General features: G+C 43.3%; 1 protein-coding gene across 4 annotated transcripts in view; it reads left to right on the top strand.

The window, feature by feature from the left end:
- Positions 1-19463, top strand: part of MYO5B (myosin VB) — a 147769-nt gene extending 128306 nt beyond the window's left edge. Inside the window, exons 30-40 of one of the 4 annotated variants that reach the window (XM_077171518.1) lie at positions 3131-3208; positions 5305-5503; positions 6192-6285; positions 7298-7441; positions 8525-8676; positions 9025-9114; positions 11155-11305; positions 12048-12327; positions 12891-13065; positions 14049-14129; positions 14896-19463. In XM_077171518.1, coding sequence (XP_077027633.1) covers positions 3131-3208; positions 5305-5503; positions 6192-6285; positions 7298-7441; positions 8525-8676; positions 9025-9114; positions 11155-11305; positions 12048-12327; positions 12891-13065; positions 14049-14129; positions 14896-15048 — 1597 coding nt within the window. In that variant the 3' untranslated portion in view covers positions 15049-19463. The remainder of the gene's footprint in view (positions 1-3130; positions 3209-5304; positions 5504-6191; positions 6286-7297; positions 7442-8524; positions 8677-9024; positions 9115-11154; positions 11306-12047; positions 12328-12890; positions 13066-14048; positions 14130-14895) is intronic. The other 3 variants (XM_077171517.1, XM_077171520.1, XM_077171519.1) reach the window with 3 other exon arrangements.
- Positions 19464-19952: the final 489 nt, after the last annotated feature.

Genomic DNA, 19952 nt, shown 5'->3' with positions numbered 1-19952 from the left:
CTGCAGGTGGGCTCTCACCTGAGCCCAGGGGCACAGGGGCAGGATCCCCCCTGCCCTGCTGCCCACGCTGGGGCTCAGCCCAGGGCAGGGGGGTTCAGGCTGGGGCAGGTCCAGCTCTCACCCACAGCACCCCCAGCTCCTTCTCCCAGGGCTGCTCCCTCTGCTCAGCCCCAGCCTGGGTTGATCCTGGGTTGCCCTGACCAGGTGCAGCTCCAGCACTTGGCCTTGTTAAACCTCGTGAGGTTCCCTTGGGCCACTGTTTGGGCTTGTCCAGGTCCCTCTGGATGGCCCAGTCCTTCAGGGCTGTCAGCTGTTCTTTGCCCCCCAGTCTGAGGTGCTTTTTCACCAGGTGGAGGTTCTTCACCAGGGCAGGCTTATGGATGTGGTAAAACCTCACTCCACCCAGGAGTTGCTCCTAGCTCCAAGTCATCATCTCGTAGCTATTTAGCCTGAGGACACAGCATGGCTTTATTTTGGTGGGAGATCAACCTTTTATTCTCTCCATATCTGTGTCATGCAACACTTCTAAATACAGCAGGAGGAAAACAGGAATAACTCTGCCAGGTGCTGCTAACCCTGCCCATGTAGGAATTCTTTCTCCACAAAGCTCAGAGGAAAGCCCTTTGATTCCAGGTCAAGGGCAAGCTTGAACTGAAATCAGCCCTTTCTTTATAAATGCATTAAACTCAGGTTTTTTCTTTCTTTTTTTCCTTTTTTTTTTTTTTTTCTCCTAAGATTCTGCTGAATTTCAGCTGCTAAGTGGAAAATCAAGTTAGGTCCTACCTCATTTTTCTCCTACAATAACTGAATCTAAAGCTAAGTAGGCTTTTTGTTCCCTGTTTTGGTTCTTGGGATCTTTCTTTCAAGCCTATTTGATCTTGGTGGAAATGCAGAGCCAGTGAGAGACCGGGTGATGGTGTTAAGAGATAATAAATAACCTGACAGCTCAAAGTAAATTAGGCTGTGCCTTTGAAATTAGCTTCCATGATAGCTTCCAAGTTATTTTTGTTGAGTACATGGATTTTTTTTTTCTTGTTGGGCAAGTCCCACCTGCAGCTGCTGTGCAAAGTGAAGAGCTGATGCTGGCTTCACATGAGGGATGCTTTTGCAACTGGGAGAGACCATGATGTGGAGATCATACCACATCTCTGCCTCCCACTCTCCCATGGGTATCGTCCCCCTCTGCCACAGATCTAGTCTGTGATGCGCAGTATTCTTCCTTTTACCTAAAACAAAAAGGTCCATCTGTGCCTGAAAGTGAAATGCCCCTTTTTTATGAAGAGAGGATCATTTACTGAAGATGCTGAAATTAATATCTCTGGGTTTGGGGTACATGCACCTCCTTTAAGCTACTTTCACAGGGCAGGGAGGTGTTTGGGCAGGAATTTTTTTGCTTTTGATGAGGACCGTTTGCTGACTGCAGGTCCCAGCTGCTCCCCAGACCTGTGCCTCTAAGATGAGGATAAAGGGCTTTGTGAATGGGCCCTTTTAACTCCTCTCCAGCATTATTTGAGAGTAGGATTGACCCAGCATTTTAGGAAATTATGATTCAGATGCCAATTACTCTAACTACATTGAAAGGACCCCTTTTTATGTCATGGTCAACATGACCTTCTGGGAGAAGGGGGAGTGCAGTGATTTCTGAGTCAGTGCTGTGTTGATGGAGATGGACTGAATGCTGATTTAAGGTTTACCTTAAATCAGCATTTTTATATATTTATCTTATAATGGCATTTTCTTGAGCTGCTCTCCTCATTTACCTCAATGACTATGATTAAAAAAGGAAAGAAAGCTATTTTTCCAAGGAGGGCTATATTTTTAAAATGCTGCTCATCATGTGAGATTTCACAGGTTTCTGATGTGCAATAAATAGTGGGGACCTTCTTGCTTTTTCCTTTGGTCTTCAGTGCCTGAGGACATGTCCTGATAAGATTATATGAACCAAAAAAAAAAAAAGGACTTTACTAACAAATTCATGCAAATGAGACCAATAAACCTCCCTGTATCTGTCAGCTTGCAGACCCTTTTGGAAACCTGCTACGTATGGGATAGCAACAAGGTTTTAATTGAAATTCATACATGTGGCTCTAACAGATGAACTTTGCAAATGTCAGTGCCTGAAATGTTTGCCAGATTTGAGAAGTGCTGTGCTCGAGCAGTGGCATGGGAGGGATGCATGAGCTGTCTGTGGGGGTGAGGCACCTCCAGAGCCCCTTCAAGGCAGAGCTGCAACACCACATTTGTCACTGCTTCCCTCCTGTGAAAGTTTGCTCATGAATGTTTGTGTGTTGTGCTTTGCCACTGAAATATGCAGAGATTCCCTTAACAGGGAATGGCATCTGCTACAGCTCTTTTCAAAATGCGTGTTTGGCTTTCTTCTTTTTGTGTTTTGGTTTTGTTTTGGTTTTGTTTTTTTTTTTTAATATAATGATATATCAAGTTTGATGGTTTCCTTGCTTACTTTTTAAATTGTTATTGCTTACAACAAACACTTTTTTCCTAACTGACATCAAAGCCACATAAAATCTTGCTGTAACAAGTGTTTCTGGTCAAGCTGACCAGCTTACATCACTCATTTGTAATGTATTCAGCCCCTCATTAAAGAAGATAAATCTTGCCTCATATAACTTGAAAAAAACCCCAAACAATCTGCTAAAAGGAGACTAAAAAAGCCAACTGCTAAAAGTATTAAAGTGAGATGAGACTTTCCTGGCCATTATTCTGCCTGGATGTATACAGAGGAGATTGATCTTGAGTGGATGCATGTGGTGTTTGGAGCAAAGGCTGCTCTGAGGAAAGACTGATGTGTTTGAGTCAAATGCTGAGGAAACCCTTGGCTGAAGTAGAGTTTATTTTAGACCAGTGGGAGTTGCTGCAGTGGGAAAGAGATGGAGAAACTTGTTTTAAAAATTTTAAAATGTAAGGCATTTTAAAATGTCTTACAGGGCACAACCAAGGCAGGGCTCTCCTTCCCTGTGGTGGAAAAAGAAATGCAATGCAATGAAAGTGTGCTCTGAAAACTTATACTGAATGAAATACACAAGACTTCTGCACATTTTCCCCTTCTCTTTCAATTGACCTTTTGTCTTTCTCTGTCCTCTTGTTTCCTTTTTCTGTCCTTTATTTCTAGCAAGACTGAGGACTGGGGCTATCTCAATGAAGATGGAGAGCTCGGCTTGGCTTATCAAGGTTTAAAGCAAGTTGCCAGGTCAAACACTTTCTGTTTTTCCCCACTGCTGCTTCTGCCTTCTCCTGCCTTTTCCTTGCTCTCTTGTTTCTTTCTCTTGCTCTGCTGTTGCCATATGGTCCCGGGCAGGGCCCACTCTCCTGTCTGGGAGCAGCTGGGGGAAGGATTTCCAAACTGCAGGAATTGAGACCCTCCTGTAATTTTCAGAGGAGTCATGGTTCCATTGGCCATTGCTGGTGGTGGCTGTTGTCACTAATGCCTGAGCTGTGATCCAGTAAGGATTATGTGACAGTAATGGGAAATTGGGTGGTGGAGGGGTTGGGAAGCTGGGAACTCCAAGAAGACAAAAAACCCTTTACATTTTATTGTTTTTCTCCCAAATTGCACTAAGACATGGCACCTCTTGGAAGGGTTTTCTCCCAATCCTTGACCTGTTGGAAGGAGAGGGTCTGTGCTTGCGTCCCAGTGCTGTCACCTTTGCATGATGCTGGGGATTTTGTGCTCCCATCCATGTGTTGTCTGTGGGTGATAGACACAGGGTGCCCTTGTTCCACAGCCCTCCCCAGATCCTGCTCTGCTGGGCAAATATCCCTCCTGGATTCTTGTCCTGCATCACCCCCATGCTTGGTGGTTATGGGCTCCAATGTATATGATTTTATTAAAGTTTTAAGGACATTAAAGAGAATAAAAATTTAAGTATTTTGTATAGAGTAGTCTAAAGTGGTCACATCTAGAGGTATCAGGGTAAAACCAGACAGTAACAGGAGGAAATAACAGAGATTATTTCATGTGTTTTTCCAAGCAAAGTAGGAGCCCAGGTTCATAGAAGGAGCATGTTCTTCTGAGGGTGTCTCATGGATTATCCAGACTGAATCCCAACTAATCCCAGTATGAAGAAATAAAATGAAAATTAAGTACTTAATACTTATTTCATGGTGGGTCTGTATTTTCCAAGCCTCTTAAGAATGTAACTCCTGACAGGATTATGAGGCTGGCTGCATTATTGAACATGTTTCTATAGGTGGAAAACATGCTTTTCTGTCTTGTGCTGGGATGTGGGAGTAGAGACTGTGTTGTTAAATTTTGTAAAGGGAACAAAAACAACTACACAAAACAATGTGGAGATGATTAGTACTTTTCATCCAGGAATCTTCCCTGCACTCTTTTATAAAAAAGTTATTACAGAAAAACACCAAAACAACAGCAAAAAAATTTTGTGCATAGTTGTTCCTGTAGGGAAACAGTTGACAGCTGTAGATCACAATCAATTTCCCAGTGGACCAGAGTGAGTTGTAGCTCTGTGTCTGTGGATGTCCTGGGTCAGTGTGGGGCTGTCAACAGCAGAATCCTCCTCATCTTTGAGGATTGCTGTTTGCATCCTGAGCTGGGTGTGAGGTGAGCTCTGACCAGGCACATCCATGAGCTGCAGCAGGGGCAGGGGCTTGGTAGTCCCCTTGGTCATTCCTTCTCTTGGCCACCATTGTCCTGTATAATCTGGGACTATGCCTTGTAGTTTCTGGCTTGGTGGTTCTCTCTCAGAGGCCTCATACCTTATGGAGTCACTTCAATCTTCTGGCAAGAGCTGGTGGGCTGAAGGGACATTTCCATGCAGCAGAGGGTAGGGGACACTTAATTACTATGCCACCTGCCAGGCTGTCACCATCACCTTCAGCATGGGTGTCTGCAGTGGATTTAGAAAGGCATTCTGGCTTAGCAAATGGCAGTTTTCAAGAGTTGGAATTTATGTTTGACAGGAAAGGAGCACAGGAACGAAAGGTGTTGCAGGTGTTGACCTGTGTTGCTTTCTTGCCATGTATTTGCTCTTTGCAAGTAAAGGAACCTGAATGTTTGATGCAGTTAAATAAAAAAGGGTGCTTTGGGATTCATTTTTTAAAATCCCAACCTTTGATTTAATATCTCTTAATTTCAAAAGTATTTCATCTGCAGTATAGCCAATGACAGACTAGTGTGGCAATAATAGCTTCTTATTCATCAGTTTTATAGGGAGGTTGACAGAGTATTTCCCAAGTTGGCTGATTTTGAAGGATCTAAACTCAAATGGTGGTTACTACCGTCATGCTGGCATCACAGACTGATCAGTGTGGTCCTGTTCTCAGGTTGCTGGAAGCACAGCTCCAGGACCAGAGGAGGGAGCACGAGGAGGAGATGGAAGCTCTGAAAAACCAGGTGGATTTAATGCAAGAGGAGCTGGAGAAGCAGCAGCAGGCATTCCTGCAGACTCTGCAGCTCTCTCCAGAGGTCCAGGTGGAGTTTGGACTTCAGCAAGAAATTACACGTCTGACCAATGAAAACCTGGTAAGAGGCTTTGCTGAAAAGACAGAAAGAAATCAAAAAATAGTTTGAGAGGAGATGTGAAGCATAACAGGGAGGGAAGGGCACTGGGATCGCTTTCACCCCTCCTAAACTCTGCAGAACCCATCAGCATCTCCCACTGGTGCATTTGGGAGCGTTGGCACTTGGCCTTGAGCTGATGTTCTGTGGCTGTATGACTTTTGTGACTACATAGGTGCTTTATTTTTAATTCTTTTAAATGCTTTTTTAAGCCTTTCTACTTTGTGACACTGCCTTCCAAATCAGATCACTGGGGACCCTCCTACTCTGTTGGGCACAGAGGCAGCACAGGTCTTTCATCTTACTTGCTTTTATTGGGAGTGTGGAAAGACAGTTGCCACTTCAAAAGGTTGGCCTGGATGATCATAAATTTTCCTCTTCTCCCTTTCTGTATCTGTGTGCAAAGTCTGGAGGGATTGTTAGCATGTCCTGAGTTTTTGCCTTTTTTCAACAACTCCAGTATCTAAATAAAACTGTTTAAATGTGACTAACAGGCAGGATTAAATGCTGTGGTGGTGCTCCTCTTCCACTGAGATGCTCACACCACACCTTGGTGATGCACAGACCAGACTCCAGCCTCTAACTCAGCCCAAATGAGCTGTTCTTGGGTTTAATGTTGGGAGTTCTTTTAAATGTATCTTCTGTCTTTTAGGATCTTAAAGAATTGCTGGAAAAGTTGGAAAAGAATGAAAAGAAGCTGAAGAAGCAGCTGAAGATTTACATGAAGAAGGTCCAAGATTTTGAAGGTGACTTGTGCATTGGGAGATACTGGGTTGGGGGAACTGCACTTGGGTTTTACTTCTTTGGCCAGTCTTGGAGAGCTGCAGGGTTTCAGGGTTTTTTTCTTTTTCTTTCTATGAAGGTAAGATTTTGCTTGTTCTGGCACTGAACTAGCAGCAGGCACTGAGCTGACTCTGACCCTGTACCAGGGTTTGGAGGATATTTGAGGAAACTTTTCTGCTGTCATTGCAGTCATTGCTGTCATTGCAGTGACCCAGGCAGAGATACAGAAAGGAGCCCAGTGGCCAGCAGGAAAGTGTTCTGATCTGTCAATTTTGAAGGGGAAATTATAACCCTTTAGTATCAAATTATTTATGTATATTCTGCTTAATGAGAAATCACCTTAAATGTGGCATCTGTGTTGCATAGAAAGCACTTCCTGTTCTCTGGAGAAGCCGTGATTAATCAGAGAGCCCCATTCTCATGAGTTAATTTCTGGAAACCAGGCATTAAGCAAAATTAAGCTGACTAACTGGAGGGTTTCCACGGCTCACCCAGCTGCTCCCTGTCAGTGTGATTTGCATGCTGCTTGCTGCAGTATTTGCATGCTGGTCTCTTCTGCTTTATTACACTCCAGCAGTGTGCCACCATGGTTTGCAGCTTTGCAGGCAGACAGAAGATACCATGCTTAGGGATTTTGCATTGCCTGCCTGCTTTTTGCCTGGCTCTGTGAAAATCATTCACGAGGGTTGCTGCCTTCTAGCCTGTGGTCTCCTGGAAAATAGAAAATGACTTCATTTTTTCCACTTCTGAGTTCAAGTTTTGCACTTCTTCTGTCATTCAGAGTCAGAACTCTGTGGACTGGTAATCCAGGACCTGATTGTTTTTATTTTTGTAAGTCTGTCAAAGCTGATGACATTATTGGGAATTCAATATATAACTTTTTGACCTGGTGTCTGCACTAAGGCCAGTGGAGGGCCTGAATAGTTGTTGATTTCCAGGTGCCAGCCAGGTGTTGATAACCTTTTCTCTTCACAGCATCCCAGACAATGGTGCCAGTGGAGAGGAGACCACACGAGCGGAACATGCAGGTTGCTGTCCAGAGGAAGGAGAAGGATTTTCAGGGCATGCTGGAATATTACAAAGAAGATGAGCCACTGCTCATCAGAAACCTCATTACAGGTGGGGAACTTGCTCCGCTTCTCTGCCTGGCTGCTCCTTCTCGTGCCCGGGAGAGTTTGCAAACTTGAGATTAAAAAATTAAGGTAGACAAATAGATCTTCTCAGTTGATCGCTTCTTGGAGCTGCATGTTTGTGGTGATGGCAGTTTGGGTAGGTAAAGTAGTGCTGCAGATAGACCAGGATGGACACAAATCCCTTAGGGATAGCAAAAAGTGGGAAACGCAAAGCAAGGCTCCAGTTTTTAGAGCAGGCAGTAACTTGCTGAGCTTCATATGAGGTGATAGATGGGGAGAGGGTGGCAGAAGGACAGGCCCCTGGGTCTGGCACAGCAATGGAACAAAGGTAGCTCCATTTATGAGGTAATAACAGAAAACAGATAATGAACTTGTGAGCTCTTCTGCATTGCACAGGCTGGTCAGAGATGCTGCAGCATCCCCTCACTCAGTGCTGTTTCAGAAGTCAGGCTTCCCTGGCAATGTGTTGGTATTCACTACAACTCTAACCCCAGCAGAGCCTAGTGAGGATCCAGAAAGTGTTCACAGAGCAGTGCTAGCCCATTGCTGTGGGCACTGAAGTTCCCCTAATCAGACAAGCTTGTTCTTCAGAGGCTCCAAATGCCCACAGCCACCATTAGGATTCTGTATCTTGAAGGAAGGAGTGATTTAATGTGTCATCAATTCAGGGAGAGGACTTATTGTGTGAGGTATTCCTGAAAGCTTCAGGGAGCTATTCTGAGGTGGTTTGTGCACTGCTGGGGGAGGGTTTTACAGGGTAGAGAAGCTCTGGCTCCACTGTGTATCCATGAGGAGAAATGCAAACCTCAGTGCAGGCAGGGCTGCCCTCCCAACCCTGAGTGCTGAGGGTCCCTCTGTCATGCAGCTGAACCTCTGGCTCTGTGTCCACTCTGCAGAGAGGGATGCAAGTTGCAGAGCCAAAATATCATTTTCCCCAGATCTGAGGGGAGAGGGGTTTGCCTGGGTACACTCCAGCTCTGGTGTTCTCTGCTTCACTTGTCAATTGGGGAAATTTAAGTTTGCCTTTTTTTGTGAAATCTTTCATTTTTTGAATTGTCAAATCTTCCAGATCTCAAGCCCCAGGCAGTGTCTGCTACTGTTCCCTGCCTTCCAGCTTACATCCTCTACATGTGCATCAGACACGCAGATTACATCAACGATGACCAGAAGGTGCACTCCTTGCTCACCTCCACCATCAACGGTGTTAAGAAAGTGCTGAAGGCAGGTGTCCATTTGCTCTTGTCTTGGGGTTGAGAGGCTGACAGGTGGTAATAACCATGCCCAACATGTGTTGGACACTCAGCTGTCACAGTCATTTTCAAGCCAATTTGCTCTTAGAGCCTCCCTTTTCAGAAGAGCGAGGAGAATTGTGATCTTAGCAATAAAATTGTTTGAATTAAGAGGTTAAAAAAAAAAGTTTGCAGGGAAGAACAGCTAATGTTGCCAAGCTGAAGGGGAAATCTGCCTGATTATGGGTGGGGAAGCTCAAAATTGGTTAGTTTTGTGATGCCACCACCCCCTACTGAAAGGGAGGGGGGGATCTCACGTGTTTTCATTTTGTCTCTGCAGAAGCACCAGGATGACTTTGAGATGACATCGTTCTGGCTGGCAAACACGTGCCGGCTGCTGCACTGCCTGAAGCAGTACAGTGGGGAAGAGGTGAGAGCCCGGCCTGGGGGTGGCATCCCTGAGGGACGGTCCTGCCTCTCCTGGCACCAGGGGCTGGGGATGGGGCTGCTCTGACTGCCCTCCTTGGTTACTGTGGGTATAGCACGGCAGTGCTATCATCTGGGTATAGCACAGATAGCTTTTCCTGGGAAAGCTCCTAAAAGCACAGAAGGGTTTGGTTTGGAAAGGGACATTAAATCCCATTCCAACCCCTGCCACGGGCAGGGACACCTTCCACTGTCCCAGGCTGCTCCAAGCCCCATCCAGCCTGGCCTTGGACACTGCCAGGGATCCAGGGGCAGCCCCAGCTGCTCTGGGCACCCTGGGCCAGGGCCTGCCCACCCTCCCAGCCAGCAATTCCTAATTGCCAAGAGCCCAAAATCTGTGCCTGCCCTCTGGCACTGGGAGCCATTGCCTGGCTGCTGTCCCTGCAGGCCTTGTCCCCAGTCCCTGGGCAGCTCTGCTGGAGCCCCTGGAGGCCCTGGCAGGGGCTCTGAGGTGTCCCTGGAGCCTTCTCTTGTGCAGCTGAGCAGCCCCAGCTGTGCCAGCCTTTCTATGCTCTTTCTGGTGAGCCATTTTGAAGGCCGTTCTCCTGGTTTTAGTTCATCCCCCAGCTTTTTATTAAACAATATTTTATAGCTTGAAATAAATTTTATTAAAGCTGATCCCTTTCAAAAGAATGGGATTATCACAGTTCTCGTACATTACCCACTGCCATCCTTATAGCCTTGTATTCTGCATATTAAAATTTTCAACAGACACAAATACTGTTATTTTTTTTTAGTCTTTAGATATTTATTTAGATATATTGAGCATTCAAGCTGTAAGAAAAAAAAATCATAAAATTAAATTAACTATTCAGGTCATTCAAGAGATAATGGTGTGAGTGTAAAACCTCAGCACTGGATTTTGAAGATTTAAAATTAAAAGTTAAATTAAAAATATTTTAGAGAATACTTACTAGCAGCTGTGCTCTTGTTTGCCCTCTTCTGTCTCGATAATAATACTGCATTTAGAGAAAATCCTCTCCAGAAAACCAGCTGGGTTAAAACACAGTCTTTGCCCTGATTTACTGTGTTAAATTAATCAGCTGTTTGCAAATTCCATTGGCAATTGTTGCAAAATATAGAGGAGAGAAATACTACAGCGCTGTTTGCAAGATCTTTAGTTTAAAATCCGGCCTGTTTTTAAGAAAAGGCTTAAAAGAAAATCCCAACCCACATGCAGTCCTGTCAGGTGAAGAGCATGGTGCTATACGATTAGTCAGGAAAATGGAGAACTAGTGAAATCAACTCAAATTGGCACATGCTGTATTTTTGCACTTTGCCAGTCAGCAACCAACAAAAACAGCTTCATAGTTCTCATTTTCACACCAAGTAAGACCATATGAACAGGCAATCAAAGGATCTGTGTTAATTAAAACATCGCATTGGCTTCTGACACTAAAACTGGTATTAATATCTGAGCCCAGAACTGAGAGCTTACAGCAGCCAAATGCAGGATTATAGATGAGCTGTATCAGCAAAAAACAGGCAACAAATTCAGCTATTTCAGGAGATTTGTGAATTTCAGAACAATTTAAGATGTTGTCAAAGCAGCACGTAAAATGCAGTCGTAACTTTTTTTCAATTTTCTAGAATCTTAATTTAAAAATATTTTGTTTCCCATAAACAGTTGGAACTCAAATGGATAAGCATGTAGCTAAAAAAGTAGTTTCAGAGGGCCTGAAATGTCATTTTCTACTCCTATATGTTGCAGTTAATACAAATATGCAGATCTTTGCTTAAGGATAAGATGAAAAACTGGTAGTTTAGTGATTTTCTTCAAAAGGTAGTTCTCTAGTAATAATTTATAAACAAATGCCTAGGTAACTGAAAGGTGATTTATGAGTTTTGATCTTTTCTATGATGTACTTTGGTAACATATTTTGGTATACTGTACTGTAAGGGTGCAGGGGGCTTTAATGCAGCGGTTCTGATGGACTGTCAGTGGGTGGGATAATGAGCCTGGGTGTTTTAATCCCCTTTTCAGGGTTTCATGACCCAAAACACGGCAAAGCAGAATGAGCACTGCCTGAAGAACTTCGACCTGACCGAGTACCGGCAGGTGCTGGGCCACCTCTCCATCCAGATCTACCAGCAGCTCATCAACATTGCAGAGGGCATCCTGCAGCCCATGATCGGTGAGCTCACACCTGCAGGGTGCTTCTTGGCCCAGATTGTCTGCTCCAGCTGTTTTTTAGAGCTTTGCACAGTGCCAGCATGACCCAGAGAGTTTTTATCTTCCCCCATGATAGGAGTTAATAGGGATGAGGGCTTTTCCTCCCACTCCAGAAGATATCTCTTTTATTTCTGTTGGGGAGGCAGTGGAAGAGGTGGGGTTGTGCTGGTGGGTCTGCTGTCTCCTCCAGACCGGGTCTGTGGTTAATCTTTTTATGGATGGAAATATACATTATAAGAAAGGAGAGGATTGGGAAGAGGAAAAAGACTCATAAAGACTTTGGTTTTGAGGGTGTGAGAGCAGGTATTAGAAGAGTTATCTCTTCAGCCAAATCCCTGAGGATTCATCTGAGGAATGCCCCATCCCTGGAATGTCCAATGCCCAGCTGGACAGGGCTTGGAGCAACCTGGGATGGTGGAAGGTTTTCCTACCCATGCCAGGGGTGTTTGACCTTAATGGCCTTTTAAGGTCTCTTCCAAACTCAACTCTTGCATAGTTCTATGATATTTGTGTGTGTTTTTAACTATTTCATATTATCAGAGTAAACCATGGATCTGTCCTGCTGTCAGTTCTTGCAGCACCCATGGTGCTGCATCACTGAGACTGATACGTGTTCATTGCAGCCCATGGAGGGATCAGTTCTTCCCTCTAGTGACAAATAGATGGATGCAGGCTTTTTAGCCCATTTCCCCCCCTTTTTCCAGTGTCTGCTGTGTTGGAAAATGAGAGTATCCAAGGGCTTTCCATTGTCAAACCGGTGGGCTACAGGAAATACTCCTCCAATGCGGGTGACAGCTCCTACAGCTTGGATGAAATGATTCGCCAGCTGAACACATTCCACAGCATCATGTGTGACCAGGGCCTGGACCCAGAGATCATCCAGCAGGTGTTCAAGCAGCTCTTCTACATGATCAATGCCATCGCCCTGAACAACCTCCTGCTGAGGAAGGATGTCTGCTCGTGGAGCACGGGCATGCAGCTGAGGTGGGGCTGGGGCTTGGGGCAGGGCTCTGCCTGCTTAAGGAAGTTTTGTTAATGTTGTAAGTTGGTGGGAAATAGGGGAAAAAAGTGCACTTCTCAGTGCAAATTAGTTAAATCTTCCATTTGCTACCCTCTCCCCTTCCCAGGCTGGATCTTTCTGTGTTCCTCTTGAGGACAGTGGGCACAGCAAAAGCATTTTCTGTGTAGATATTCTCAAAGGTATCTGGGTACTTTGCAGGATCTTGTTAGCATTTAAAAGCTGGTTAAAATCTTCATTTTAATTGTTGAAACTTGGAGGAATCTGAATGCTGTAGAAATGCAACTCCCTTATATTGTTTGGTTGTTACATGGTTCATCTATTTGAAAGGTACTTGGAGGATATATTTTACTCTGAGTTGTTGAGTACTGAGCTTTGGTCTGATTGTCTCTTGCTGCGTATATCACAAATACACAGCACAAAAAGCCACGTACACCAGCACTGTAACATACCCTGAGCCCCAAAGAGGAGTTTTGAAGATGCTGCTTCTTACCTCTGAGCTCACATCTTGTCTTGGTCGCTTATCCAGGTTTAACATCAGCCAGCTGGAGGAATGGCTGCATGGGAAGAATCTGCAGCAGAGTGGAGCAGCACAAACTTTGGAGCCCTTGATTCAGGCAGCACAGCTCCTGCAGCTGAAGAAGAAAACCTCAGAGGATGCTGAGGCCATCTGCTCCTTGTGCACGTCTCTCACAACCCAGCAGGTAGGGAGCAGGGCAGGGGTTTACAGAACAGGTAATTGAGGAGTGGGAAAGGGTGGTCTCCCTCTGCCAGCTCTTCAGTGGGCACAGCTTGTGCTTTTCAGGACTGATGTTACATCTTGGCCCCTCCCAGAGGTGCTCACAGTAGTGGCCCCTCTCTTACAGTGCCACTGATGGCACTGGAGCTCCAGAAATGTGCAAAGATGAAACCCAGCCCCAAGGAGTTTGTTGTGTAAGTCAGATCCTTGGGCATTTTAAACCTGCCTAGTTCTAATTACAGTTCTGCTCTCTCTGAGGCCTGCCTTTTGCAGCTTTCCCAAAACCCTCTGATTTTAAGGATTCCCACGCCTATAGTCTTTTGCCAGCTCTTAAACTGGCTGTGTCTGCAGGATGCCCACCAAGGATTCCCATTTGGGGTAGGAGGTTTAGAAGTACCAACCTAGGCTGGCTGGATATGGCCTTGAACTTTGAGACTCCATTCCAGGAGGATATAAACTCATGTTTTTTACTGCTGGATTGCCTGTCCTTAATTTTATAATATTGTAGAAAGGGAGAAGTGGGAGATGTGAGCTGATTTCCAGTGGTTCTCAGAGAGCCTTTCTAATGTATCTGCACCACCCTGTCCTGAACATGAATTTTTGAGAAAAGCTGAGGGGAGGAGTGGGAATGAGGGAGCAGCAAGAGAAGTATGGTAGAGGTGACATCAGAAGTCATCCATGTCACCATGTGCAAACCCTGTATAAATCTGTTGTCCAAGTCTGTTGCCAACTTACAGACCTACCCGTAAGAAGTGATTTTGACAGGTCCATCTTGCAATACCTTACAGGAGGCAAAGAAAAACACCAGGGTGATTCTTCTGCTGCTTCTTTCCTCTGCTTTGTCATGGCAGACTTGTTGTGGCCATATCCTGACAACCTGCTGCTGGTGCTTTGTGTTCTGGAGAAGTTTAGCTTCTCATGACTGTAACCATGTTTTCTTTTTAACAGATTGTAAAGATACTGAATCTCTACACTCCTGTGAATGAGTTTGAAGAACGTGTGACAGTAGCTTTCATACGAAACATACAGGTAAATTTAAAGAGCTGTCAACTGGAGGGCACAAATGACATCTCTGTAGTTCTAGTGGCATCTGTATTGAATCACTGCTAACTCAGGCATTTTATAAAAGGCATGCTGCTGCAGGTTGTCCTGAATTCAGTGCTCTGTGTGTGCACACACACTTACAGCACACAGCTGCAGGGATAGCCAGGCTGTTAATCACAGAGGGCAATAAGCACCCAAATACAAAGCTCAGCTAATACAGCTCTTCAGTAGCAACAGGACTGAGGATTAATTAAGGTTGCAGGAGTCAACAAAGTGTTGGTGAAATTGAGTTACTTCTGAGATAGGAGGTAGAAATTGGCAACTGAAGGGAAAATAAACAAATTAAAGCCAAACACCTTTTAATGCTTACAAGGAGCAGGGAGAAAAAGGAAGGGCATGTGTTCAGCTACCTCCAGAACATATCACCATGGTTGATCAGCTGAATCAAAGGTAGTCTGCTGGTATCATGTAGTCTTGGTTTTGCTGTGCCATGGGGGTCATCTTGTTTCCAGGTCCTGTATCTTTGTGGTCATGTAGAAAATGTAACCAGGTTCTCCTGAAGCAGTGTTTCTTACAGTCTGATAGAAGTTATACTTGCTCAGAAGGAAAGGTGCTGCAGAAGAGAACAAAATAGTTTTCACCTGCAGTATCTATAAAATTATGCACATTCTCAAACCTTTGATGATGTTAAACACAACAAGAAAAGGCGACAACTAATGCTACATTTGTTTTCTTCTCCCACACCCAACAGAAGCAGTTGCAAGAACGGAATGACCCTCCACAGCTGCTGTTAGACTTCAAGCACATGTTCCCAGTTCTGTTCCCATTCAACCCATCTGCCATCACCATGGACTCCATTCATCTCCCTGCTTCTCTCAACTTGGATTTTCTCAATAAAGTCTGAAGAAAGTACAATTAAACTTACCTGTCACACCCAGAGACTTCCAGCAACAAAAGAAAAAAAAATCATAAAAAGAATTCAAGAGCTCTTTAAATATGGACCAAACAGGCTTATGGAAGAACCAGTACACAGTAACAAATGGATGCTAAAATGTACACTAAAAAAGACACTGGTCTGTATGTGATTTTTTTGGGTAATTTGCATCTCAGAAATAAGGATACTTGAAAAATAGATTTATTTTTTAATGCTTGATTTTATGTTGACATAGTTCATAGCCCATAATCATCTCCAAAAGCCAGGAAGTGGGAGACAGCTTATTTTGATTTTCATAGGTGTCTATGACAAAAACAAAATTTGAGACACTTGTGCTGCCTTGAAGGATGTGTCATTTGTCTAGGAGCAGGTGGTCTTGTGTGTATGAATAGCAGAACATGCAGTTCTGCCTTCAGATCTTGCTAGTAACTGCATTCATGATAGTGAATTGAAAAAGTAAATTGCAGAAGGTGTGTATTTATTACACCATAAAGGTAAAGGGCTGGGATGCTGCTTGTTTCCACTGATGTGGAATTTGTCACAAATACAAATACATTTTTCACAAGTACATTCAGATACACTGAATATATTTAGGAGGAGCTGTTGCTCCTTAGCTGTTGCTAAATACATTCAGTGTATCTACTTCATGGAAATTTAGATAAATTGGCAGGAATTTGTTCCACTGGACTTTCTTGCATTACCAAATTTATGATAGCAAAGGTTTTGTCCTAGTGAAATAATCATGATACAAAGGACTGCCTTAAGCCTTCTGCTTCTAGTATAGCATCATCCTGATCCCACTGTTGGCTTTCCTTGTGCTTTCGAGTCTCAAACACTTTCCTCCAGTGGCTGTCAAGGTACCTCTTACATGGCCAGTGTCAGAATCCCATGCACAAATCATGCTAAGGAACCCAGTTTAATCCTCCAGCCCTACTCGTGTTCAGTGGGTTAATCCTAGCTGTAGCTGTCCATGGAAAAACTCCATTCAGTTCAGCAGCCACCCAAAATGTTAAGAATCATGCAAATACATGGCTTGCATAAATGAAGAATATTTTAAAAATTTAAAAATTTCTAAAAGAGATTAAATGTTCTAACACAAAAAAAAAAGAAAAAAAAAGAAAAAAAAGCTGTCAGGTGGTATTCAGGTGGTATGTTAAAAACATACATAAGCCATTTCTTTAAGAGTGAACCCAAACTACAACAACCTTAAATTAATAATTGCATTCAATTCAGATTCTTTTAATTTTGGTTTTTTTTTAAATCAGACTTATAAACTAAGCCAAACCAACCCTCTGACCTCACCACATGGATGGTGCAGGAGACCAGGCATTGGTTTTTCCGTGGTCCTTGGCTGCACACGCTGAGCTCTCGGTGGCTGAGGTGGGTTCGCCAGGGCCAGTGCTGCTCCACAACTGCTCAGCGTGGGGATGCTCCTGCCACAGCCACACCTGCCAAACTGCACTCAGGATGTGGGGCTGCCAGCGTTCTGCCCTCTCCACTTCCACAATGGTCTTGTTTAAGTCAATCTCAACTCACCTGCTTTTGTGGCTTCCTCTGTGGTGCGCAGCTCCGTCATGACTAAAAGCTTTCCGAGAAAAATCCACTCTCTCCATCTGACTCTTTTTAGCTGGTGTAAATCCAAACAGCAAATTTATGACCAGGTAGGCTGTCTGCTTAGAGACTGAAAGTAGAATGTGAAGTTTCTTGGAGATACACCAACTCCTGTCTGCTGCAGTTTCCTTCCTAGGCAAGGAGCGTGTTGTGATTTAGGCATCATGTATATAATCGGTGTATATACAAACTGCAGTAGTCCTGTATGTACTATTTATGTATATGACTATCCAAAAAAGCACATTTTAAAAGAAACTGTTGAGTGCTGTGCAGAGTTATATCGGTCTATGCCAGTGGGTAAATACCTTGATTCAAACTGAGACTATAGTTCAGAGCAACTGTTACCACTGAAGGACAGACTTCAGGCTAAAAAGTAATTTGTCCACCCTTAACCGTCACCCATTGAATTACAGATATTTTGCTTGTAAAGAGCCAGGATGGTCTCCAAACTGCAGTTCTTGGGCACTCACCTCTGCTGTGTCTTCAGCAGTGCCTTCATCTCCCCTGGCTGTACAATGAGGGTCATACCACCAGTCTGCTGCCCGTGCCCAGCAAGCCCTGTCACCCACTCACCCACTATATCTTTATTTATTTTCACCTACCTCTTTTCACAGTGAATGTCCTTGCAGTGCTCTGAATTTTGTTAGTCGTGGCCTCTCCCTTCTTTCCATGCTCCAACAGTTGTCATGGTTTAAGAGTAAATAATTCAAAGCAGGATTCAGCCTTTCTGTAAGGTGGTTTAAACAGAGAGCTGTTGCTCAGGATTCGTGTTAGGTCAGCAGTTTCAGGCAGTTCAGGTCTCTACCTCTTTCTGATGTAAATTATTTGGAGTACAATTCCCAATGCATTGATTAGACCTACGCTTATCACTCAGACTAAGTGACAGGTTGCTGCAGAATCCTCTTCTGCAGTGGCTTTGTTGCTGATTACCACTGTAAAATGTGCTTAATGGTCTTCTAGGGGATAATGGTCCTTCACTGGCACTTTCAGGATTGTAATTTATATGTTCTTTCTTAAAAACTCTTAGTATGTGTAGATGGGAACTGGGATTTAACATCCTGATCTGTGATCATGTAGTTTATCCATTGAAATCCATCTGGAAGAGAACTCTGTACGAAATACCTTTAATATATGTTATCTATTCTGTTAGCACTTTTAAAAATTTGTATTTAAATGGTAATTTAGTTAAATTGCTATGCTCAAGCATGCCTTCTTTCCTCAGATTTAGACTTCTTTATTTAAAAAGCAAAATGGTCACAAAGCATGGCTTAGAGAAAGCTGGCTCTTCTCCAGATCTGTCTTTATTTTTAAATATTGATTATTACATTTAGCATTTTCCCACTCTGTGCCTTCAGCTGTTTAACTCAACCACTCTTACTCTGAAATAAGCATTAAAACAGTGGAATATTTTTATTATTCTGTCATAGAAGAAGTTGTCTATGGATATAAAAGCCTACTCATAAAATCTTACATCAAGGAGGTCTGCAAAAACACTTTTAAGTTCTTGGGGGAAAAAAACCCCAAACAATAGTGACCCACTGTGATTTCTGCAAATATGATGGCTTATATCTCAGAAAAGCACTACTGGGAATAAAATAAAATAAAATAAACAATCAAAATGCCCAAATCACCAGCATTACAGCATTACAGAACCAACACTTCAAATATGAGTTGAGGCATATGCTGGCGACCTACAAGAAGCAGCCAGGACAATGTCCATGTTTCATGTTCACCAGAAAGTCCCTTTTCTTCTTCCTTTTATTTTTTAATTGTAGCTGAGATTGCTTATTTTATCTGAAGATAAAGCTGCTGTAGGTGACTGTAGAAAAAGAACATGAGACCTCAAGACTGAATTTTTGCAATCCTACATTACAAACATTTTTTTGCTCATGCAGTTTATTCCACTGGATCTACAAGAATTTCTTTGTATTTGTGAAACAGTACCAAAGTGTGGGCATGTTTTAAGCACAGTGGCTGCTTTTGATCACCCTGCAACTTGAACACTGAAGTCTTTGCAGGACATGATTCCTCATTTGTGTGATTTGCAAAAGATACAAATGAAAAAGCTGCACTTGAAACAATAGTTGTTTTCCTCCATTTTCAATAGTAAATTAATAAAATTGTGCAAACTTATTCTTTCAGACCATTCACTGAAAAATTAGCATTTTATCAGTGCATATAAATAGAACCTAATTAAAATGAATTGCATGAACTTCCATGAAGCTTTTTCCTCAAACTTTATTGATTCACATATATATTACAGTCATAAATTGATCTTTTTTTCTTTCTGAAAGAAATTCTAGCAAGGTAGATGTCAAGTAAAACAATCCACAAGACATAACCCTGATGAGTATCCAAATTATTTCAAGGTGTGAATGCCAGTGGACAAAGACTTTCAGATTAATTTGAAATCAGAAGAAAAGAAGTATATTAAAAAAGTGCTACTATATTGAAATCTTTGGGGATATTTTTATTTTATTTTTTGTGGCGTAAAGTGTCATTACCTTAAGGAGCAGAAGGTATAGCTGCTGTCAAAGTTGAATGATATACATGAGTGAATACTGTAGATGAAATACTACTGCTTATAAAATATTTTTCCATTTTGAACAAATCTGTAAACTACACCTTTGTTTATAAGAAAATGCTTGTAATAGTCACTGTAATATTCAGCTGGGGATAAAAAAATTTGTGAAATAAACACTTTTGAAAAAATTGTGGCTCTTGGTCAAAAATGGGAATGCAAAAAATAACCCCTTTCAATATATACTTCCATCCAATAAAGACATTTCTAAGTAGTTTATAAACAGAAATTAGGAGAATCATTTTACTTATGACACTGGAGGTTTTAGAAGTTATAACCTGATTTCAGAGGTGCTGAAATATTGGTAGCTAATTAGAAACTCACTGAGTGTGGATTTTTATGGCCCAGAGAGACATTGCAAATGAGTGGAGAAAAGGAGAGGAAAAGCCACCCATTGTGCATGTGTGTAAATCACAGAATCCCAGGATGGTTTGGGTTGGAAGGGACATTAAAGTCCATCCAGTCCCACCCCCTGCCATCGGCAGGGACCCCTTCCACTGTCCCAGGCTGCTCCAAGCCCCATCCAGCCTGGCCCTGGGCACTCCCTGGGATCCAGGGGCAGCCACAGCTGCTCTGGGCACCCTGGGCCAGGGCCTGCCCACCCTCCCAGCCAGCAATTCCTAATTGCCAAGAGCCCAAAATCTGTGCCTGCCCTCTGGCAGTGGGAGCCATTGCCTGGCTG

Source organism: Agelaius phoeniceus, chromosome Z, assembly GCF_051311805.1.
Source record: "Agelaius phoeniceus isolate bAgePho1 chromosome Z, bAgePho1.hap1, whole genome shotgun sequence".
NCBI lineage: Eukaryota > Metazoa > Chordata > Aves > Passeriformes > Icteridae > Agelaius > Agelaius phoeniceus.
Note: the sequence above shows the minus strand (reverse complement) of the source record. Positions and strands in the feature narration are given on the sequence as shown.